Source organism: Rattus rattus, chromosome 5, assembly GCF_011064425.1.
Source record: "Rattus rattus isolate New Zealand chromosome 5, Rrattus_CSIRO_v1, whole genome shotgun sequence".
Classification (NCBI taxonomy): Eukaryota; Metazoa; Chordata; class Mammalia; order Rodentia; family Muridae; genus Rattus; species Rattus rattus.
In genome coordinates, this window is record NC_046158.1 from 132,486,254 (window position 1) to 132,510,788 (window position 24,535).

General features: G+C 45.1%; 1 protein-coding gene across 2 annotated transcripts in view; it reads left to right on the forward strand.

The window, feature by feature from the left end:
- Tm9sf4 (transmembrane 9 superfamily member 4) overlaps nucleotides 1–24,535 on the forward strand; it is a 47,690-nt gene that overhangs the window by 8,342 nt on the left and 14,813 nt on the right. The window contains exons 2-10 of one of the 2 annotated variants that reach the window (XM_032904464.1): nucleotides 8,922–9,038; nucleotides 12,357–12,456; nucleotides 17,396–17,564; nucleotides 17,664–17,796; nucleotides 19,198–19,321; nucleotides 20,979–21,097; nucleotides 21,203–21,314; nucleotides 22,124–22,194; nucleotides 24,275–24,407. In XM_032904464.1, the coding sequence (XP_032760355.1) occupies nucleotides 8,922–9,038; nucleotides 12,357–12,456; nucleotides 17,396–17,564; nucleotides 17,664–17,796; nucleotides 19,198–19,321; nucleotides 20,979–21,097; nucleotides 21,203–21,314; nucleotides 22,124–22,194; nucleotides 24,275–24,407 (1,078 nt within the window). The remainder of the gene's footprint in view (nucleotides 1–8,921; nucleotides 9,039–12,356; nucleotides 12,457–17,395; nucleotides 17,565–17,663; nucleotides 17,797–19,197; nucleotides 19,322–20,978; nucleotides 21,098–21,202; nucleotides 21,315–22,123; nucleotides 22,195–24,274; nucleotides 24,408–24,535) is intronic. The other variant, XM_032904465.1, reaches the window with a different exon arrangement.

Sequence of the window (24,535 nt, forward strand, 5' to 3'; positions counted from 1 at the left end):
TGATCCCTTCACAGTGATGCACACCGGTGATCCTGGCATCTGGGTGAGGAAGGCAGGAGGATCAGAAGCTCAAGGTTTCCTGACTGTATACCGAGTTCAGAGCCAGTCAGGACCATGTGAGACACTTCTTGAAACTTTTTAATATATGGGGAAATACACGAGAAAATATAAAAATATGAAGAAATCATGTGTACAATTTTGTTAACTTTTTAAAAGCCGGGTCAGAGAGCTGGAGAAATTACTTGCCTTCCAAGCCTGACAGCCTGAATTCAATCCTTGGAACCCAAGCAAAGAAGATAATGGAATCTATAGAGTTATTCTCTGTCCTCCACAGACACACAATAGCAATTGAAAAAACAAAAACCCAGAAAGCTAAAATAACTCACTTGGCTGCCCATAATCCATGTATCAGGATAAATTGGTTTTGATTTAAAAACCTACTGCTCTATATTATTTTATGCATATAAAAGTCCTTTTGAAACCTTGTTATAGGTTGGATGTGTTGGTATATGCCCTTAATCTTAGCACTGGGATTGGCTGTGTGGCAAGGCAATACTACATAGTAAGACCCAGTCTCAAAACAAGCAGAAATATAAGCCCAACTTGTTACAGTAGTTTCCGCATGGGCCAGCATGTAGGTAGAGTGCAGCCACGGTCACTTCTCACCCAGCTTCACTGACTACCACCACATTGCCACATCCTTCCACTGCTACCCTCACAGGCTAGTTCCTTTTTCTTCAGGCATATTAATCTATACTTTCATAGTACAAATTGTTGTGAATGTACAGTGCGGTGACCTTTAGCTATATATAAACTAGTCCCCTTGTCACCACAGTGACACAGTGTTATAGAACAGTTCTATTACCTCAAGTTCCCTTATATTGGTTAAGGGAATGATGAAATCGGGCCTTTGTTCCCACAGTCAAACCATCACTAATTTCCGTCTCTGTCGATGTCCTTTGCTGGGTGTTGTGTAGAAAGGGAGTCATTTGTTAATTAGACTTGGGCCTTTGCGTGTAGTGTCCTGGACTACGCCTTCCTGTGATGGACATTGGCTGACAGTTCCCATGGTATGGGGAAAAAAAACCACATCTTTTTTCTGCCTTTACTAATGATTGGGTTTTTGAGTTTCCAGTTTTGAACTATGGTCGTCCTCCCCAATCTGAGGGTGTGTTTCCAAGCCCCCCGAGGAGATGCTTGGAATCCTGAGCATGGAACCCTGTGTTTTAGCACAATGCCCAGACCTCTTTTTTACTATTTTGAGACACTCTCACTAAGTTGTACAGGCTGGCTTTGAATTCACTCTGTAGCTAGGCAGCCCTTGAGCTTGGTGATCTCCTGCCTCAGCATTTTAGGTAACTAAATTATAGGCCTCTACCATCAAGCCCAAGTCCATACTTTTTTTTTTTTTTTTTTTTTTTTTGGTCTGGGGACCGAACCCAGGGCCTTGAGCTTGCTAGGCAAGCGCTCTACCACTGAGCTAAATCCCCAAACCCCATACTTTTTCTTTATTTGTCTGTCTTACAGTAGAGTTAATTTATAAATTAGACACAGTAAGGTTGGTAGAGCTGGTGATCTACAGTGGTGGAATACTGTTTGCCCAGCACACAGAGAGCCTTGGGTTCAGTCCTCAGTACCACATAAACCAAATGTGGGGTGCACTCAACAAGTAGAGGCAGGACAAGAGGTAGAGACTGAAAGATCAGCAGTTCAAGGTCACCCTCAGGTACATGAGTTCCTGGATGGGGTAAGCAAGGATGTTTTATAATAAAGTAGAACATTTATGTTACTAGTACTAAATGTTAAAGAGTTATATATCATTTCTCTCTGGAGTTTTCTGTTTAGTATTTGCAGACCTTGGTTGATTGTAGGCAGCTCAAATCTGTGGAAAATGAAACCAGGGATAAGGAGACAGTTATTGTGATTAAACAGTCACATACAAGTGACTAGACAACATCTTTCTGTTGCCTAGAATTGGAGTACTGGCTAGTAAGTTTATGTTTAACTTTTTAAGCTACTACCAAACTTCCTGAAAGTGGCCATGTCATTTCACATTACCATCATTGAAGATTTCAGTTTCTCCATATCCTGGTTCACACTTGCCTGGTTTTTGTTTTGTTTGGCTGTTTAGTCATTTTGGTTAGTGTTTGTTGCTACCTCACTATAGCTTTGGTTTGCATTTCCTAGTGACAGAGTAAGCATCTTCTAATGTGCCGTTCATGGATCTGTATACATCATCTCTGGAGAAATGAGCATACAAATCATTTATGCCTCCTGGCAATCTCCCATGCTGGGATTGACCCTAAGGGCTCTACAACGAGCCATACCCCCAGGCGCCCCCCCCCCCCCCCTGGGGACCGAACCTAAGGCCTTGAGCTTCCTAGGCAAGCGCTCTGCCACTGAGCTAAATCCCCAACCCCGCTTTTCCCACTTATTAACTGGGATGTTTGCTGTCTCTTTAAGTTGTAAGAGTTCTTTATGCATCCTGAACCAGTCCCTTATTACATGCATCACTTAAAAAGATTTTCCACTGTCCATGGCCTAGAAGTGTACATTTTTTTATTTTTATGAAATTTATTAATTTTAATGGGCTATGTTTTTGGTGGCATATCTAAAACAAATTCATATAACTGAAAGTTTTTCTTATAAGGATTTTAGTTTCAGCTTTTGTTTTGTTTTAATCTGTGGTTCATTTGAATTTATTGTGTGTGTGTTTGTGTGTATGTGTGGTTTAATGTTATTTGTGAATATGGTCACCACATAGTTAAAACACTTTGTTGAAATCACTGTTCTTGTTGAATTGTCTGGACACCTTTGTTGAAAATCAGTTTACTATAAATGGAAAGATTTATTTCTCTGCTTTTAATTTGGCTGGATTGATAGCTGTGTCTATCCTTAACATTTTTTTTATTATTCCTTATTAGAAAATTATATAAATTATCCAATTCTGGTTTTGAATCTGCTTTGGATATTCTGGATCCTTTCTATATCTTTATCAATATTAAGGTAAATTTGTGCCTGATATGGTAGTACATACCCTTAATCTCCGCACTTGACAGTGTGAGTTCTAGGACAGCCTGGTTTACATACATAGCAAGCTACAGGATAGCCAGGACTACATACAGAGACCCTGTCTCAACAAACATACACACACGGGTAAACACCCACTCCCACAGAGGCCTGAAGAGGATGTTGGATCGCCTGAAACTGGAATTACAGCCAGTTGTGAGCTGCCATAAGGGTGCTAGGTTCTCTGGAAGAGCAGCTGGTACTCTTAACAACTGACCCCAACCCCAGAAATAGTGTTTTCTATCTTAACACCATGTGAACATGGAATGTCTCTAGTTATTTAAATCTTCCATTTCTCTTGGCAGTGTTTTGTAATTTTCAATACTGAAGCCTTTAAAGGTCTTTTTTTCTGATGCAAGCCTATAATCCCAGCATTTGAGAAGTTGAGGCAGGAAGATTTCTATTAGTTTGAGGCCAGCCCAGACTAAATAGAGAGCACCAGGCCTGCTAGGGCTACACAGCAAAACTGTGTTTTGAACCAAAACAAAATGTTTTTGTTGTTGATGTTTTAATTTTATTTGTAGTATTGAATGTAGCTTGTGTTGAGCATGCTAGGCAAGTGGTTCACTTCTCTGCCACATCCAATCCCAGGTCATTCTGATACAGTATTAGGGGCTGGGAAGGTGGCTCAAGAGCTTAGAGCACCTGACTGCTCTTTTAAGTTAGGCTTCCAGCACCCACATGGTGACTGACAACCTTCTGTAGAAGGTCTCCAGTTCCAAGCGATCCAACGCTTCTTTGACATTCTCAGGCATGAGCTGCACACACATGGTATACACACATACACTCAGATGTACACACTCAATAAAAATAAGTATTTTTAATATATATTCTTAAGTATTTTATTTTTCAGTACTAAGCAGAACCAGTTTTAAATTTCATTTTGAATTGCTAATAGCTAATATGTAGAAATTATTTTTTATGTATTAATCTGGTAGTCTGTGACTGTCCTCAAGTTGTTTAGTTCTAGTTAGTTACTGCATAGATTCCTTAGAGTATTCTAGACACAAGATCATATGATGTACAAATAAAAGCACCTGTCATTTTTCAAGCTGAATGTGTTTAATTTTTAATTAATCTCTTTCATGCACTGATTTATGGCAAAGAATTGAATAGACATGACAAGAATGCGCACTCTCTTTTGTTCCTGGTCTTAGGGGAACTTGGCATTTAGCGTTCTGCCATTAAGTGTAGTCATTGCCTGACTGGAGAAGTTCCTTTTAGCTGTCCTGTAAGTTGTTTTGATGACTGTTGGATTTTGCCAATTGCCTTTTGTATTAGTTGTGCTGGTACGTTTGTCCTGCTGCTTCTGTGGTATACTGTTAGCTAGTAAGCCTTCCTTGGGTTCTTTTTTTTTTTTTTTTTTTTTTTTTTCTTTTTTTTTGGAGCTGGGGATCGAACCCAGGGCCTTGCGCTTCCTAGGCAAGCGCTCTACCACTGAGCTAAATCCCCAACCCCCTTCCTTGGGTTCTTGGGACAAATCAAACGCCAACACCTTATATAGGCTGGAATGACCTCAAACTCATTCTCCTTCCCTAGCTGCCAGAATGCTGTGGCTGCGTCTTACCTAGCTGTAGATGTTTCATGTGTTGTTAATTGCAGGGCACTTTCTTAAGTATATTTTCATCTGTGTTCATGTTAAAAATATGATTACTTTGTTTGGTCATGGTATATGCTTAACACAAAACAAAACAAAAGGACAGGGTTTCATCATGTAGCCCTGGTTATCCTGGAACTTGCTGCATGTGTGGACCAGGCTGGCCTCAAACTCACAGAGATCTGCCTGCCTCTGCTGCTAGAGTGCTGGGATTAAAGATGGCCCACCAGGCCCACTGGTATGTGTTATCAAACATTTAAACAAACAAGACTATTATACACACATAAACAAGGATCATTTTTTTCATATTCCTAAGAATCTGTTGGCAGTACTTGGATGATAGATCTACCTCTCATGTTGCTAATTGTTCTCCCAAAGACGATACAGTTTATCTCCATCTAGGGTACTGACTTCTGTTTCTAGACAGGACTTCTCTGTGTAATAGCCCTGGCTGTCCTGGAACTTGCTTTGTAGACCAGGCTGTCCTCCAACTCAGAGATCCTCCTGCCTCTGCCTCCCCAGTCCTAGGATTAAAGGCATGCCCTACCACAGTGGTTCACTCTGATTTTGTTTTAAGTTAGAGATGCTGATATATAGAGAATAAGATGCTGGATATGGTAGCACACTTAGTCCTAGCACTCGGGAGGCAAAGACAGGTGCATCTCTGTAAGTTTGAGGCCGGCCTGGTCTACAAAGCGAGTCCAGGACAGCCAGGGCTGTCTTGAAGTATCATTTTGTGTTTTACTATTTGAACTGTCTTTTGCAGTGCTAGGGCCTTGTACATGTTAGGCAAGCTCTAACCTTAAGCTACAGCCCAGCTGCCCTTGTTTTATTTTTAAACTGTCAACTCCTTTAGTTTAAAATTATTTGCCCTTTATTATTTTGTAGAAATTCTTGGTGTATCAAAGAGTCCTTTGTCTTTTGTCATGCTTGTGATACTGTCCCACAAATTGTCTTTTTCCTTTTTATAAAACTATTTATTCATATGTGTGTGTATATATTATGCGTATATGCATATGTATATTTATTCATGTGTGTCTGTGTGAGTTTATGCACACCATATGTGTGCAGATGCCTAAGAGGCCAGAGGACATTGGATTCTCGGGAACTGGAGATAGAAGCCATTGTGAACTCCAAGTAATGCCACCGCTCCTACTCCTTACCTCCAGTTATGAAATGGGAGTGTAAGTTTCTACATGAAAAGAATCTAGAACTGACCTAGAACTCACTAAGGATCTAAGGATATCTTGTATCTAAGGATAACCTTGAACATTTATTTCTCCAGCCTCTTATCTCCCAAGTGCTAGGATTAGAAGCATGTGCCACTACACTGTGTTTTATGTGATGCTGGGGGTCAAACCCAGGGTTTCAAGCATACTAGGCAAGCATTTTGCCTACTAAACCACAACTGCAGACCCCAGGTTATTTCATCTATCTCACACTAACTGGCAGTTCACTGTAAAAAAAGGCCGAAGTGAACAGGTAGTTGTCATTGGACAGAAGCAGTGTGGGAGGTGCTTAGCACAAGGCAGCAGCTTGGTGAAGAGGTGGACGCTGTCCGCCTGTGCAGGCTGGTGTCAGTGTGCCTCTGGCTCCTGTTGATTTCCGTTGCTGCCTTCCTGCTGGGAAGAGCACAATCTCACTGTTTACTTTTTGGTTTTGTTTGTTTTGGGAGGAGGAAGGGCCTCCTTGGTTTGAGAGTTTGGAACCACCGTGTATTGAAATCTTCCTGATTTCCTTTTCACTCCTCTGCAACCTGAGCTCCTAAGGGAGCCTTGAGCTGCCTAGGGCAGTGTTTCTCTGTTAATCTGAAGGTTCCGTTTCTAAGAGTAGAACTAAAGCAACTTCTTAGATTTAATTGGCTTGATAAACTTCAAAGATTGTAATCCTCTGCCCCTGCTTCAAATCTCTTACCAGATAACGCTAAAAGGTCTGGGACAGGCTTGTTAGGGAAAATTCAGAACACATCTTTATGTTAACAGGAATAGTGGTTGTGGGTAAGAGTAGTGGCTTGGAGCTAGAAAGGTGCAGTCAGTAAAATACTTGCCATGCAAGCAGGAGGACCCTGAGTCCTATCCCCAGCACCCACACGAAAAGGGAGCAGGGACAGCAGTGCATATCTGAGCTACTCTAGCTCAGCCCATGAGCTCCAGATTCAGAAAGATCGTGTCTCAAAGAAAAGGTGGGGACAATTTGGAAGACATTGGATATTGTAAATATATGTAAACACTCTCCCTCCCTCCCTCCCTCTCTCTCTCTCAAAGAAAAAAAAAAATAGCTGGGACTAGAGAGATGGCTCAGCAGTTAGCTCTTCCAGAAGACTGTGGCTCATTTCTTAGTACTCACAGTGGCCCACCACTGTCTCTAACTCCACTTCCAGGGGGTCTGACATTTTTTTCTGGCCTCCACTGGCATCAGGGACACATGGCACACAGAAATATATACAGGCAAACACCCATATTATAAGAAAAAGAGTAAAGAGTAGTGACTTAGGGTCAATAGGCAGTGTTGAGTATATCCTGGTTTCAGCCCCACTTACTACATGAATTCCTTGTCATAAACAAGGACATAGCAATGTTGATTGGCCAGAACTGCATAGCTGAAGGGTAGGATTCAATACCCTACCCATATTTTAGGGCCCCAGATTTAATCCCTTCTTTGCGTATGGCAGCCACCTCCCTATTGACTGTCAGGGTACACTTTTATCCTGTCCAAAGAGAGTCGGGCCTGTACTTCCCTGAATGTCAGGTAGTCCTGCATGCTTAGCCTTTAGCAGCTTGTGAAAGTGTGCACTGATTGAGCAGGCCCAGGGCATGGCCACAGTCAGTGTCTGTGTTGCTAACAACAAGCTTACAGAAAATGATGCTGCTACACATAGAGACCCTCTAAACATATGGAAACTAGGGCACTGACTTCCAGAGATTCAGGATGATCCATAATCAGGATGCAGCACACAGGCTGGTATCTGTGAGCTTGAGTCCAGCACAGTCTACATAATAAGTTCCAGGCAAGCCAGGGCTATTCACTGAGACCATGTCCCAAAGTAAAAACAATGGCCATAATAATCTGGGTGAGAAGGGTTGGGGATTTAGCTCAGCAGTAGAGCGCTTGCCTAGCAAACGTAAGGCCCTGGGTTCAATCCCCAGCTCCGAAAAAAAAAAAAATAGTAATACTCTAGGTGAGAGCTTAGCATTGATATAATGGTTTGTTTTGTTTGGGAAATGGACAGCGGTGAGACAGGGTTTTTCTGTGTATCCCTGGCTGTCTTGGATCCTATATAGACCAGACTGATTTTGAACTCACAAAGAATTCCTGGCTCTTCCTCTTGAATGCTAGGATTAAAGTCATGTGCCACAAATCACCCCCTACCCCCACCCCAAATCTCATGCAGTGCAGGCTGTCCTGGAACTTGGGATCTTCCTGCCTCTAATTGCTAAATACCACTATAATTGTAGGTGTACATTACTATACTTGCTAATTGTTTCCCTAAATTGATATCAATATATAATTCTATTGAAACTTCTTTTTTTTTTTTTTTTTTTTTTTTTTCCAGAGCTGAGGACCGAACCCAGGGCCTTGCGCTTGCTAGGCAAGCGCTCTACCACTGAGCTAAATCCCCAACCCCCTATTGAAACTTCTTAGAAAGAACAGATACACAGAAGAAACAACTATCACTCAGTTCACTTAACATTCTGGAAAATGCCCTTCCTTGTCATTGTAGAGTAGCCATACCTTAATATGTCTAGCACTCACAACTGCTTGTAACTCCATTTCCAGAGGATCTGAAGCTTCTTTCTTAACATGTCTTCCAGGGCTGGAAAGATAGTTCACTAGTTAAGAAGGCTTGCCACTCTTCCAGAGGACTTTAAAACAAACAAACAAACAAACAACCTTTAGGAATAGAATTGCTGGGAACTCTGGGAAAGAGGTGCCCAGAGTTGCCATCCAGAAGTGCCCCCATTTGTAATCCACCCACCATATGAGAGCACAGAGTGACATTCTAGTATCTCAGACTGGCAGCAGTGCCATGACTTCCCATACTTCCAGATGCTAATTGCTTAAACCATCCTGTTGCTCATTTCTGAAAGTGCAGAGTCTTGTGCTTTGTAGCATTCTGGGAAGTTATTTGGGAACAACCAAACCAGGGCTTCAGGCTTCTCAGAACAGAGGCGATACTGTTTGAAAGTTCCCACTTTATCTGCCCTGCAGGAAATTTTACTTCTCTCCCCATTCCAACTGCAGTCTCTTTCCCCAGCAGATTTGGTGGCCGAGGTTCCTACTACTTCTCTGTCTAACGTGTAAAGGAAGCACCTTCTATGTCCCTGGAGTCGCGCCAATCAACTTCCACCAAAACGACCCAGTAGAGATCAAGGTGAGTGAGTGTTTGGGCCTCAGGAGCACCTGTGCCTAGCAGCCTGGCTGGAGGAGTGTGCAGACGAGGCCAGCTCCCCTGGGAAAAGAACTTTGACTCCATACTGCATGTCTGTCTGTAGTTCTACCTCTTCTTTGCTTCCTGTGGGTCTCTATCTCCTCACTCTCACTGTATGAAGTATGTCACATGCTGTCCTACCCATCTGCATCATGCCCCCTCCTTCTTTCTGTACTAGCTTTCTGAGTAGCACAACAGCTGTTCAAATGTCAGTGTTCTCAGTAGCTCTCTTCCTTACACCTTGCAGGAAAAACATTAACATTTACTGAGGTTTATTACATGCCATGCATTGGGCTTAGCTCAACATTTCACCAAGAACCCTCTGAGGGAAATTGTTTCACAGATTTTCTGTGTATTTCACAGATACCGAAACTAATGCAGCAAGGAAGTGATCCAACTGGTTGTATGCAGAGAAATGCGAACACTGACACCAAGTGAGGCACGGAAAGTGAATCCATGGCGCCATGTCAGTCTGAGGTCAATGGTTCACTCCAGGGCCCTTGGGGAACTTGGGATATTAGAGCTTTTGGAATGCCAGCTTCTCACTGCTGTGCCTTTCTCTCATTTGACCTTTGTCCACAGCCCAGATCAAAGCTTATGGTATTAGCCCTGCCAGAGTGCAGTGAGAGAGGACACCCCTGGCAGGAAGGAGAACATTAAGGTGGAAGGTACCTCTTTGTAACGTGGGAGTGTGGTCATGCCACTACCCCACTCCCTTTTTCGTCCAGAGAAAGAATGCCAAAAAACAAGAATTAACAACAGTGAATTAGGCAAATATTCCTTCTGCAGTTCATAACTTGTTTTGGTTGATTTGGTTTGGTTTTATGACAGGGTCTCTATAGCTTAGGTTGGCCTTCAACATTGGATAGCTGAGGGCAAGGTTGAGCTTCTTGTCCTTCATCATTCACCCTTAAGTTCTGGGACTTTGGTCTGCCACTACACCAGTTTCTATACCTTGCATCATCCAAGTCCTTACTGTATTGAGGCTGGCATCTCAAAAGCTACAAAACCTGAGGCTCCCCAGGGACCCTGGAGTGAAGTGCTGACTTCGAGTTGACATGCCATTTACTTGCTTCATGTTCTCATTAGGGTCAGTATGTTGGCATTTCTCTGCAAGTGGTTATGGGAGATGCTGTCCTACAGACCCAGCTGGAGGTGTGATGCAACCCTGTGTCGTGTACTCCATGCTGCTCAGGATATTGTGAGGTTTAATTCCCTCAAATTTCTAATTCTAGAGTGAGAGTAAGGGTTGTAGACGTAGTCTAGAATTCAAAAATTATTTATATATTTGAATATTTACACTTTTAAATGGTATATGAGGAATAACAAGTAGGTAGTTCCTAAGTAGTAAAAATAATTTCCTCATTCAAAGGTTTTTGTTTTGTTTTGTTTTGTTTTTTTGAGATAGGGTTTCTCTGTGTATCCCTGGCTGTCCTGGAACTCACTCTGTAGACTAGGCTGGCCTCGAACTCAGAGATTCACCTCCCTCTACCTCCTGAGTGCTGGAATTAAAGGCATGTGCCACCACCACCAGCTTTAAAGTTTTTTTCTTATTACATTTTATTTATTTGTATCTGCAAGTATGTGAGTGGGTGTGGGTGCATGCCACAGCACACGTGTGGAGGTCAGAGGACAGCTGGGGGAGTTGTTCCTCCTGTTCTACCTTGTGGGCCTGTAGGACAGGAACTCCGGGTGTCATGCTTGGCAGGAAGTCCCTTTATCTACCTAGCCACCTCAGGGACCCTAAAGTTTGCCTTTTGCTTTTTCACTGGTTCTGTTTGATCTATGATTTAACAGTTAACTGTTTTGTTTGTTAAAGGCAAGCTGTCCTGTAGTACAGGCTGGGCTCAAGCTTATTATGTAGCCAGAGATGGCCCTGAACTTTCTTTACAGTTCTACTTGTTGTTATGTATGTGCACATACAGTAATGTATATGGGGAGAGGCTGGGCCACAGAAGGGATGTGAGAAGTCACAGTATAACTTTGTGCACTTGTTTTTCCCCTTCCAACTTTTTTTTTTTTTTTTTCCGGAGCCTAGGCCCGAACCCAGGGCCTTGAGCTTGCTAGGCAAGCGCTCTACCGCTGAGCTAAATCCCCAACCCTCCCCTTCCAACTTTTACATGTGTTCTGTAGCTCAGACTTGGGTCACCAGACTTGTGAGACAAGCGACTTTATCCACGAAGCCCTGGGTATGATCCCTTGCACCACTATGCCTGGCTGTAGCTAAGAACAACCATGGTCCTCTACCTCTGCCTCCTGGGTGCCACATGTGATACTTGGGATAAAACCTCTGGCTTTGCATATGCTGGCAGACACCTCGATAACTCGACACCCTAGACTGTTTCTGTCTCTGTTCCTGTCTTTATTTCCCGCCTCTTTCCCTCCTTCCCTCCCTCCCTCCCCTTCTTTCATTTCTTGTTCTCTCACCCCTTTTCTGTTCTTTCTTGGTTTTATTCTGTAACTTGAGCTCACTATCCTCCTGTCTCGGTCTTGAGTTTCCCATTATAGAGGGTTTAATTTTTTTTAATGTTTTTCTCTATTCTCATTTAGCAGACATTAAATAAACACCTACCATGCTGTGCTCTATAGTGGAGAAATGGTATTTAAAGACCTAGGAAAGACCAGGGGTGGTGGTTCACACTGGTATTGTGACCACTGAGTATTGTGAATTCAAGGGCAGCCTGAGCTACAGAATAAGACACCATCTCAAAGAAAAAAAAAGAAGAAAGGAATGGAAACTTAGTATATATATAGCAGTTGCATTTTATGTGATATGCTATAAAGGAAGCTAAGAGGGTGAAATGGAATGGTGGGAAGTTAATTTAGATAAAATGGTTGGGAAGGGCTCATCGGCAGGAGGATTTCAGCTCAGACCTAGAGAGACGAATGCTTCAGAGGAGAGCAGAGAGGATCACAAGGCAAGAGAGGTGTAGGCTCGAAGGACAGAAGCAAGAGTGCTACCATAACACAGACCCCTGTGTTCCTAAGCCTCCTGCGGAAGGGCAGCCGTGAGGTTAAGACTCAGTGAATATTGGGTCTCACTGTTTAAACTGATTATATGGTGCTGTGTATAGCACAATTCAAAATTGTGGGCAGCACAGGAATTGGGTGCTGTAGTCCTGTCTCCTGCCATGAACAGAATTTGCTTATTGGGTGGTAGTGCTAAGTGAGCTGAAGACATGTGAGTGTCAAGGAGAATTCTTGGAACAGCCTTCTTGTTTCTGGTGGATCGAGGACTAACAGTTTCTCTCCTTCCTGCAGGCTGTGAAGCTTACCAGCTCTCGAACCCAGCTTCCTTATGAGTACTATTCATTGCCCTTCTGCCAGCCCAACAAGATAACCTACAAGGCAGAGAATCTAGGTAAGCCTCCTGTACTGCTTCAGCTTGTCTCACAAGGGAACCTGGCACGGTTTTCATACTAGTGGTGGCAGCTGCCCTTACCTCGTGCTTGCTGTGTGCCAGACACCTTTGTGTAGAGTTTATGTGCATGTTGGCTTATTCACTCATAATGGCCTGCAGGAGTGTGTGTGTGTGTGTGTGTGTGTGTGTGTGTGTGTGTGTGTGTGTGTGTGTGTGTGTGTGGTGTGTGTGTGGTGTATTTTGTAGATTGACTTGCCTTTGGTTATACTGTTAGGTAATAGCTAACCTGGGCGTTAAGAGCTTCCAGAGCTGGAGCACTTAGCATCTAACTATAGCGTCTCTCGGTTTCTAGATAGCCCTGTCTTTTCTAGTGCCTTCTGTTACTTGCTCAGTCCCCATCCTGCTTTTGATATAGGCCAGACATTGGCATCAGGTATCTTCCTGGGTTGTTGTCCACAGTATTTGTTGAGACCTGGTCTCTTGCTTGACCTGAAAGCTCACTGGTTTGGCTAGTATAGCTATCCAGATTGCCCTGTCTCTGTGTCCCAGTGCTGGGTTCACAGGCAGGCTGCCACATCCACCCAGTGTTTACATGGCTGCTGAGAAATTGAACTTATGCTTATGTGGCAGGCACCTTTCCCACTGAACCATCTCCTCAGATCATTGTTCTGCCTGTAATAAAGATTGATGTAAATATAGTACTTGTCTATGAAATTTTCAACAAAGAGAAGAAATGTAAAAATGAAAAGATAAGGGCAGACAGTGGTGGCACACACCTTTAATCCCACCATGACGCAGAGGTAGGCAGATCTCTGAGTTCAAGGCCAGCCTGGTCTACAGAGTGAATTTCAGAACAGCCAAGGCTATACAGAGAAAACCTGTCTCAAAAAAAAACGCCAAAAAACAGAAGAAGAGGAAGAGGAAGAGGAGAAAAGGAGGAGAAAGAGGAGGAGGAGGAGGAGGAGGGAGGAGGAGGAAGAGAGGAGGAGGAGGAGGAGGGAGGAGGAGGAGGAGGAGGAGGAGGAGGAGGAGGAGGAGGAGGAGGAGGAGGAGGCGATACCTCTGCCTTAAAAAGCAAACAGACATTGACATTTTTGAAAAACTGAACAAGACTTACTCAGAAAGAGTATGAAGGGGTTGGGGATTTGGCTCAGTGGTAGAGCGCTTGCCTAGGAAGCGCAAGGCCCTGGGTTCGGTCCTCAGCCCCGAAAAAAAGAAAAAAAAAAAAAGAGTGTGAAACGCTGCACAATGTCTGTCGCAAGGCGTCTGTAAGTAGCAGCCATGATTCTAGGGTAGATAGTCTTCATCTGGAGGTATCTCTTCAGGGCAGTTAGTTCCTCGTGCTCACTTACTCTCCCTGCCTCTGCATTACATCCTGGAGAGGCAGGGCTTCAGCAGATTTACCTCATACGTCTTAGGAAAGAGAAAGAACACACTGGTTCTTTCTGGGTTTTGGTGGTTGAATTTAATCATTGTTTAAAGGTCTGTTTTATTTGTGTGTCCGTGTCTGTGTGCACGCTGGAAAGGGGGTATAGTTGGAGGCCAGAGCTGGCGTTATGGGCGCACCTGGCTTGTTAGGGTTCTGAGATGACGTCCAAGGTTCTGACTGTGTAGAAAGCAGCAAGTGCTGTTTTTAGCAGAGCCATCTCTGCAGTCCCTCTTTGGTTTTTTGAGACAAGATTTCAAGCTGGCCTGAAATCTGACTTGTTGTTCATTGGCCAGGCTATCCTTGAACCTGTGAACCTCCTGCTTCAGCCTTCTGAATACTGGGATCTGAATTCCAATCATGATTGTGCTACAGTTGTTAACTGCTAAGATGTGGGGTGCCACCAGGAGGGCACTGGGGAGCAAACCCGGGGTCTTGGTTGCTGGGCAAGTGTTCTACACTGAGCTACATCCCAGTCTCGGGAAATTGGTTCTCTTTAAAAGTTGTTTTATTAGCAAAAATGAGTCACATCATGACTTCTGGCTCATTCTTAAGAGGAGGTGACACAGGCCTGCTGCTTGAGAGCTCAGCAAAACAGCTTGAGCTTGGGAGTGAAGCCAACCTGGGTACATAGTATCTCCAAAAAAAAAAAACAAGGAGACTTAGCCAGGCATGATGGCCCAGGCCTTTAGCTGCAGCACTCCAAAGGCAGAGACAAGTGGATCTCTAGAAGTTCAAGGCCAGCCTGGTCTACAAAGTAAGTTCTAGGTCAGACAAGGAAACATAGTGAGACTCTGTCTCATCTTGGCGGGGGTGAGGGGGGGATGAGCCACGCTAGACCAGAATATCTTCCTGTTTTCCTTTTTATTTTTGGTGATTTTTGAAGACACGATTTCTTTGTGTAGTCCTGGCTGTCCTGCTGGAACTCACTATAGACCAGGCTGACCTTGAATTCAGAGATTCAACTGTCTGTGCCTCCCCACTGTTGGGTTAAAGGCGTGTGCCTGTACCATCTGCTGACATCTTCTTTCTTAACTCAACGTCCAGAGTTTAAGAGTCACAACCTCACTTGCAATTTCTCCTCTCTTGGAATCAGCTCCTTATTGACCTGCAAAGAAATGAACAGTAAGACATGGTGTAAGGAAAGAGCTTACCCAGGGCATCATGGCAAGCTACTGTCTCTAGTTCTGTTTGTCTATAAAATGCTATTTCAGCCATCAGCTGTGCAGATGTCTTGTTGATGTTCTCACTCTCCATTCACAATTGATCCTAGACTTGCAGGCTCAAGTGCACTGTCAGGCATTTGATATCAGCTGAGGGGTAGAGGCCTTCACCCTCCTCACTCTCTCTTTTTTTTCCTCTCCTGGATGGCCTATCCTAGACTCAAGACATCACCTACTACAGCTGCTACCTTGCATGGCTACATGCTGCCTCTAATATGGTAGTTTGTGGCTCTGCCACTTTGCACTTAATCTACCAACAAGTCATAGCATCCAACTGCCTGACCTTTTCTTTCAATAACTCACAGAACTTGGTCATGAGAACCTGAGCATCATCCCAGCATGCACTACTCCTTCCTTGTGCTCTTGAATCTGTGCTGTGATGGCAGCTTCCTCACAGACTCTCTTTCTGTGTTTGTTCTCACTTACTTCAGGACTGGTGCCATCATTCCAGCCAGCTTCTTTTATTCTTCGCAGAAGAACAGTCAGAGTGATCTTTCTATAACTACAGATGGGTAATGTCTTCTCCATCCCTGTTGGAACTCCTCACAAAGATCATGGGTGTGAACCACCCTAAGGCCAGCCCCAACCCATCTCTTACCCATCTTCCCAGCTTACCCAAGTCACTCCCAAGCACTCTGCTTTGCCATCCCACCTTACAGGTAATCTCAAAGTTGCCACCCAAGTAACCTTGGTTGACCCTGTCAGCCTAGAGCTTGCCCCTGCCTCTGTACAGAGACAGCACTGTATAGTGAACAGAATATTCTGACTCCTGGCTGCCTGCTTCTGTACCCTGCCTGACATTTATAAGCTTAGTCCTGGGACATTACTTCACTGAGACTCAATTTCCTCCTCCAGAAAATGAGGTAGCAGTTGTGTTCTCCTTACAGATACACCGAGAACTGAGGAGTTAATCCACTCACAAGTGAGAGTAGGCCGGCAACAGAGAACACCATTTACATCATTGGCTTCACCTCTGCAGCCAGGCTGACCTCCTTCCTGTTTCTGTACAGCTCTTTTATGTCAATGACGTTACTTTGTGGTGTGTTAGTATGTGTAGGTCTGACTCCCCTACTGTCAGAGAGCTCTCTGAGCCAAAACTTACTACTTAATTCCCCATGCCAATTTCCTCCAGAAACCTGATGCCAAAAGTTACACTCACAGGCACTGAGCAGCAGGGAAGCATCAGCTAACCCCACTGTGTTCTCACTCTGAGCTGCTCATTAGTAACAGCAGTGATATGAAACTGGGGCAAGCTGAAGGAGACACACCAGGACAGCAGAACAGGCGGGACTGCCACCTCCACATGTGCTTGACCCAACATATGCCAGTGGCTCTGCTTGATACGTTCACTGCCTTATCTGCTCACTTGCTCATTCATTCACCAGGACACACTGGGAACTGGCTTGATGCCAGGCCTGAAGATACAGTGTTGAATAGACCTTAAGTTCTAGTGTGAAAACAGACTGATTAAATAATCAGCCAAGTGAAACTGGCTGTGATGGGGAGTAGATCTAGGGAATTCTCACTAAGCTAGGAGTGCTTGAAGTGGCAGCAAAATGAGGGGCAGTGTTTGTTTTTTTTTTAAAGATTTATTCATTTATTATATATGAGTACACTGCAGCTGTCTTCAGACACACCAGAAGAGGGCATCAGATCCCATTACAGATGGTTGTGAGCCACCATGTGGTTGCTGGGAATTGAACTCAGGACCTCTGGAAGAGCAGTCGGGTACTCTTAACCACTGAGCCATCTCTCCAGCCCATGAGGGGCAGTGTTAACTAGGCAGAGAGATGGAGATCAGTTTAGACAGAGACAAAAAGTTGCTTGGGGATGGCGGCTTTGAGATTACCTGGGTGTGGCAAAGCAGAGTGCTCGGGAGTGACCTGGGTGACCTTGGGAGGTGGGTAAGAGATGGGTTGGGGCTGGCCTTAGGTTGGATGGCGTACAACTTGATCTTGGTTCTGAGAGCAAAGAAGTTCATGAGGGGTTCCAGCAGGCACAGGGAAGACTTTACCTGTCTGCAGTTACAGGGTCAGGAAGGGTTATCCAAAGAAAGGGAGAGGGCAGAAAGGCTTGAAGCCAGGAGCATAGGCCTGGGAAGATGTGGGGCATCTACCAGCAACAGAACCCAGAATAGGGAGGGAGGTGGGATATAGAACCTGACTGCTTGGCTGTGGCACTGCTGACGTCCTTGGAGCTCCATTTTGTCCTGCTATGTGCAGCCTTTGACTGCTGTCCTCAGCCACCACAGGGCTGAAGCTCTGAGCTCCATCTGTCTCTCTTATGGCAGGAGAGGTGCTGAGAGGGGACCGGATTGTCAACACCCCTTTCCAGGTTCTCATGAACAGTGAGAAGAAGTGTGAAGTTCTGTGCGGCCAGTCCAACAAGCCAGTAACCTTGACAGTGGAACAGAGCCGGCTGGTGGCCGAGCGAATCACAGAAGAGTACTATGTTCACCTGTAAGTTACTGCTTCTCCCTGGCTGGCCTTCAGCTCAGCTCAGGGCGGGTCTGGTGGGAGTGTAGTTCTGAGAGTCTAAATGAGGCCTTGGGTTTCTAGCATTGCTGACAACCTGCCTGTGGCCACCCGGCTGGAGCTCTACTCCAGCAACCGTGACAGTGATGACAAGAAGAAAGAAAAAGACGTGCAGTTTGAACATGGCTACAGACTTGGCTTCACGGATGTCAACAAGGTAGAGTATCTGGTGTGCTTGGAGGTCTGGGTAGGCGTACCTCTCAAGCTATAAATACTTGGAGTCACAGAGAATGGGAAAACATTCAGCTCTTGGCTAGCAACACAGGGGAAAAAATGGGGTTAGCAGGCTAGTGAGATAGCAGACAGCAAATACAGTGCTTGCTCCCAAGCCTGATGACTTGAGTTCAATCCCCAAGTACCTAGGAGGCAGGAAGAGAGAACTGGTTCACAAGGTGTCCTCTGACCACCACATCTGCTGTGACATGTGTACGCACACACATAAATGAAAGACTGTTTTTAAAAAGATGGGGTCAGCCATGGCACATTTCTACCAGAATCTCATATAGATAGCCTGTAAAAATTCTGTGGCTTTCAACTGGCGCCAGGATAAACTACAAGGATGTGAAGGTTAGAGCCTCTAGAACGTTAGGTTCTGTTTCTATAAGATTAAACTAGCATGTTGGGGATTTAGCTCAGAGGTAGAGTGCTTGCCTAGGAAGGCGCAAGGCCCTGGGTTCGATCCCCAGCTCCCGGAAAAAAAAAAAAAAAAAAAAACTAGCAAAGGAACCTAGAGCTTAAAGTGTGTAGGAGAGAAGACCACATGATGATCAGCCATAGGCTTCCTGAGCTCAATCCTGCTTCCACTGGTGATGTGAGTGTGTTTGGTCCCGTGTTTCAGTGTCTGCCAGCAAAGTACTGATGCTTGCCTGTGTGGTTTTGAAAATCAGTCTGTGAACAATTCATGACACAACTCCTGAAGTAAACTGTTAATGACATAGGCTGCAACTGTGTCCTCTTTATCTGATTTTTCCCAGGGAATACAAAGCTGAAATGCCTTTGTGGCATAGTCCCTGTCCTCTGAGGCCTTGTCCTAATTTGGAGAGAACTGGTGGTTGCCTTCCCCTAGCCAGGGAGCTGTTGTGCATTGAGATCTCATGGAGGAAGGAGGGCACTTAGAGAAAGAGCTGGGCTGAGAGACTCAGAGGAAGGATAGCATCCCAGTTGTCGTGATATTATGTCAAAGATGCAGGTTAGGACTGCTTGTGAAACGGAGGGCCTTGGAGAGCCCACATAAGCAAGACGAACAGAATATGAATGAAATTGCTGTAATGAAACCATTATTTGTATGCTGTCTTTAAAATTAAAAAAAAAAAAAAAAAAAAAAAAAAAAAAGACAGTGACAGCCAGGCCAAGGGAACTCGGGTTTTATTTGATAAGCCCCCCTAAGCCATAGGGAGTATCTGAGCAGGAGAGTAATATGAGCAGAGCCATGCTTGCAGAAGGCTGATACAGCCAGGCAACACTGGATAGAGAAAGATCTAGTGCTTGGGTGGGCTCCCTGGGTACATTCTGGTTTGGGGCTCCTATTGCTTTCTGATTCTCAGTTGCTCTGTTTTAGATCTACCTGCACAATCACCTCTCGTTCATCCTTTATTACCACCGGGAGGACACAGAAGAGGATCAGGAGCACACATACCGAGTCGTCCGCTTCGAGGTGATTCCCCAGAGCATCAGGCTGGAGGGTGAGTGGGGAGGTATCAGCAGAGGGTCAGGGCTGGATGGGCCTGGGCTTCCACACGTAGATCTTCTCACATTCTTACCTTTTTACTGGCCGGAAGGCCCAAGTATGGCACATAGGTTCATTCCAAGAAGGCTGCTGTACCCCAGCAGAGCAGGCCGGGAGTGAGGGACAGTTGCACCTACTGTCCTGTGGGCTGGATTCCATGGGGACCCACCACCTCCGAGCAGCTCCAGGAGATGAGAGGTGACATAGATGAGAAGTCAAGAGGCTCAAGACGTTAGTGACTTGGCCAAGACCAGATAGTAAGTTGAGGCTTTGTTGAGCCTTTTCCCAAGAGCCAGCCAGTCTGGTGAAGAACAAGGGATGAGAATACAGGCAAAGCCATTGAGAAGCAGATTGAGGGTTACTTTGTCTCCCTCTATGTGGGTGATGATTGGCCAGACTGAAATTGCCTAGAGTCAACAGTAGGCCAGGAATATTAGGACCCAGCCCAGTCTTGATGGGGCACATAGGATTTGATGAAATTTTACTTTCTCCTCATCATCCTCTTCTTATTCCTCCTCCTCTTCCTCATCTTCCTCCTCTTCTTCCTCTTCCTCCTCCTCCTCTTCCTCCTCTTCTTTTCCTTCCTTCCTTTTTTCTTTCTGTTTGTTTTTGAGACTTGGTACCTGTAAATAGGCCTGGCTGTCCTGGAACTCACAAAGTTCTGTGTCCCTATACCTCTGGAGTGCTGGGATTAGAGTCATGCTCCACCACATCCTGCCGTTTGTTTCCATCTGAAAACAGAGTCTCACACGTGGCCCACACTGCGTGGAATGCGTGGATGCCCTTGTTTCTGCCTTTTCATGTGCTAGGAGTGAGTCAGTTCTCAGCCCGACACCCTAGGCGAGTGCTCTAACTGAGCTGTCTCCAGCCGGTCTCTGGGATCACAGACGTGGATCATCACCGCCTTTTGTCCACACTGGTGATTTTTTTTGGTTTACTGAAAAAATTGTTGCCCATGACTTTCCCCTTGCAGCTGTCCTAAATTATGAAAACTGAGTGTAGGTACCATCCCGCCCCTCCTGGGTATGTCCCAAGCACAGCTCAGCATTTACAGACGAGGGTTAGAGGTTCTTACACTCTCTGTGGCTCTTCACGATTGCACTCTGTTCTTCTCTGGCCAGCGTGGTGCTCAGCCTGGTTGGTGTTTACTATATGCTGGTTTCCCTAGCATATGTTTATCGTATGTTAGACGACGTGACAAGTGAGTGAAGGGGGAAGGCATCGGAGTGGTTGGTTACTACCATAATAAAGAAGCCTGAGTGACAAGCAGGGGGAAGGAGCCAGCTACTGTTGGGCATGTTGCCTGATTGAATGGTGAGGAGTCCATGGATGTGTGGGTTGAATGTAGAGAGCCAGCTGCTTTTTGGATGGAGGGAATTAGACTCAGATCCTTCTCTCTTCCCCTCCCCCATGTTCATAACTTTCTATTCCCTAAGGCCCTTGGGAAAGCCAGGTGAGTGTTGATAGAGCTGTAAGAGCCACCGTCACCTTCTCTGCTCCCAGCTCCTACTCAACCCTGAAGGCAGGTCAACCCCGAGACCCTTGAGAGTAGCCCTGCCTGGGGGAGTTGCACTGGTCACTGTGAGAGCAGGCTGGGTCTCTGTCTCTCACAGACCTCAAAACAGACGAGAAGAGCTCATGTACCCTACCCGAGGGTGCCAACTCCTTACCCCAAGAAATTGACCCCACTAAGGAGAATCAGCTGTACTTCACCTACTCTGTGCACTGGGAGGTGAGACAGAACGCCTGCTCTGGCCAGGGGAGGAGGGCTTGCTCTGGGCTGGGATCCTATGTGCAACAGGAGACCTGACTCTGCCTCCTCATTCATGCCTGCCAGGAAAGTGACATCAAATGGGCCTCTCGATGGGACACTTACCTAACCATGAGTGATGTGCAGATCCACTGGTTTTCCATCATTAACTCTGTCGTGGTGGTCTTCTTCCTGTCAGGTGAGACCTCTGAGAATTGAAGGTGGGGCTGGGAGTCTGAGGCATCATGTTACTTACAGGGTATTTCTAGAGTGTTGTCGGGGCCGTGTGTGGTCAGAAGCAGTCCCCATGGCCCTGCACCATCTTCCTATGTACAGAAACGAGCAAGAATTTGTCTTTGTTCTGGTGAGTTTGCTAGGGAAGAGCAGATAGGTTTGTCTGTGCACAGTCACTGATTCATTCATTCAGCAGCCTCCAGGATCATGGTCCTGCTCTGACACCAGCTGGGCAGGAAGCCGGGTGGAGAGGCTCCAGACAGAGGTAGAGTGAGGATGATTGCTTCCATGTTGTGAGGGGCAAAAATAGCACTGGCTCCTGCTTATTCACTGCCATCCAGACTTCACTAATGCCAGTCCTCAGCTCAGGAATAAGTCTACAAGCACAGAGTGAGCTCAGGGTCATGAGCCCATTTTCTAGAGGGAGAGAGGATAAGTGAGGCAGAGTGATGGTGGTATCTCGGAACTGCTGAGGGACAGTGGGAGGTAAAGGTGCCCCTGTGAGTCTTGGTACATGGGTGGAAGGCAGTTTTTCAGGGCATTGCCCGTAATAGGAATGGCATGGGACTCTCCTCCCTGACACAAAAAGCATCAGCCTGCGGCCATCTCTCCCATCCCAGCAGCTGCCTTCTCTACATAACCCTGCTCAGCTGGAGTAGAGCTCTGCTTATGTGGGAGGGATTTGAGTGGCCTCGTGCCCAGGCGCTGTGGAACAGAGCGTGGGCTAGCCCACTCTGTTAGCCCTGCTCAGCCTGCCAACCCTGTCCTTTGCAGGCATCCTCAGCATGATCATCATCCGGACGCTGCGGAAGGACATCGCCAACTACAACAAGGAGGATGACATTGTACGAGGTCTTGGCTGGGGCGGGCACATGCACACATGTATGAGAGAAATCACAGTAAATCTCAAAGGCATTGAAAAGAAAAAGAAATATTCTTTATTCCTCAAAGTGATAGGAGTTTGAAAGAAATCACAGAAAAAAAGAAAAAAAACTTGGTTAATTTATTATGTAACATTTCTAAAGAAGAGTTTCTTAAATGGTGCATCAGGGTAAGGCTGCTTGCCACCAAGCATTAAAACCGAGTTTGATCCCTGAGCCCCACATGGTGGGAGTAAAGAATTGACTCCCACAGACTCCTCTGACCTCTACCTCATAGTATTATGCATGCAAATAAATAAATAAATAAATGCAATCTGTTTAAAAAATTAAATTTAAAACTAGCGCTAGGCATGATATCACACACCTGTGATCTTAGCACTCAGCAGGGTGAGGCAGGGGAGGTTTGAGATAACTCACCTCCATAGCAAGGCTCAGCATGAGTACTTATCCCTCTTGTTTCCTGGGAGGCAGAGGCGGGCAGAGCTGTATGAGTTCAAAGTCAACCTGATACATGAGTGAATTTTAGGCCTACCAGGATCCAAAAAAAACCAAAATCACCATCACCACCACCACCAAAAAACAAAAAGAACTTAAAAAAAATCCTAATTTCTTATGTATTGAAATTGAACATTTCTTATATTTACAGATGAGAAACTAACTATACATAGCCAATAATTATATGATATTTTGATATACCAACATGCCTGGTTTCTCTCTCTCTCACACACACACTTACACTTCAGGAAATACCCCACCCCTACCCCCTGCCACACAAATTCATATTCAAATTGTCATAAGAAAGTGGTGTTGGAACAGGTAAGTAGCACAGATTTTTCTTTTCTCTTCTGAAACAGGGTCTTTCAAATTTGGATTCCTAGTGCCCATGTAAAGCTAGGGGTGGCTGCATGCGTTTATAACCCCAGTGCTGAAGTGACAGATGTGGAGGAGTTCCTGGGACTCAAAGAAGGGCCTTGTGTCAAAAACATAAGGTGGAAAGCAGTTGAGGAAGACACCTGATGTCGACCTCTGAACTCCACACGTACATACACAGAAACATATATAGTACTAATTATTAGCAGGATTAATCTGTGAGCCCATCATGGTGGCTCCTACCTTTAATTCCAGCACTCAGGAGGCACAGGCAGAGGCAGACAAATCTCTGTGAGTTCCAGGCCAGCCTGATCTCTTTAGTGAGTTTTATACAAAGTAAGACCCTGTGTCAAAAAAAAAAAACAACAAAAAAGATGGTTATTATACACCTGTGTTCTTAATGTTCAAAAATCATACGTCACTTGAAAATAACAAGGTACTCTGTGAGACACTGTTTTTTAAAACATTACATGAATAAACAGGTAAAAGACTAAAGAGAACAGTGGTATCTTTTTATGTCGATGTAGAAACATTTAAGTATATAGGTCATTTTATTTTTTCCAGTTTTCTGTCATGTAAAAAAGTCTTTGTCGGGTTGGGGATTTAGCTCAGTGGTAGAGCGCTTGCCTTGCTCAGGGAAGCGCAAGGGCCCTGGGTTCGGTCCCCAGCTCCGAAAAAAAAGAACCAAAAAAAAAAAAAAAAAAAAAAAGTCTTTGTCATGCTGCCCAGGTTAACCTTGAACTCTCAGTTCTTCTGCCTTACCCTCTTGAGTGTTAAGACTGAAGGCATACATGTGGCCTTTTCTCTGCTTTTAATTTTTTTATATATACTAAACACGTTGTTTCTTTAAATTCCTTTGAGTTTTATGACATACCTTTTTTTAGACAAGTAAATGCATATTTATAATCAGGAAAAAATAAATTGCTTCAGAACCCAAGGACTACTAAGTTAACATTTACTGTGCTAGTGTCTACTGTTTCCCATTCTCCAGTTTTATGGGATTAGGGAGATTACTTTTCCTGCAGCTACAAGCATGCTGTGCTTGGCCTCCCTTGTCCAGGTAGCTTATCTCAAGGTGGTGCTGACTTGATGGGGTAGCCAGGGTCTACAGGGGTGTTTCCTGCAGGAGCCTCTCTGTCCTCACAAACCTCCTTCTCTCTGCCTTTTGCTACAGGAAGACACTATGGAGGAGTCTGGGTGGAAGCTTGTGCATGGTGACGTCTTCAGGCCGCCCCAGTATCCCATGATCCTCAGCTCTCTGCTAGGCTCAGGCATTCAGCTCTTCTGCATGATCCTGATTGTCATCTGTGAGTGGGTGTGTGGGCTGGGTATGGCAGTCAAAGGCATAACCACCTCTCTGTGACTTAAGCAAAAGGACAGGCTTATCCCCAAGCATTCTGGGCAGGTACCCCAAGCCCCGGCAGTAGTGACTCCC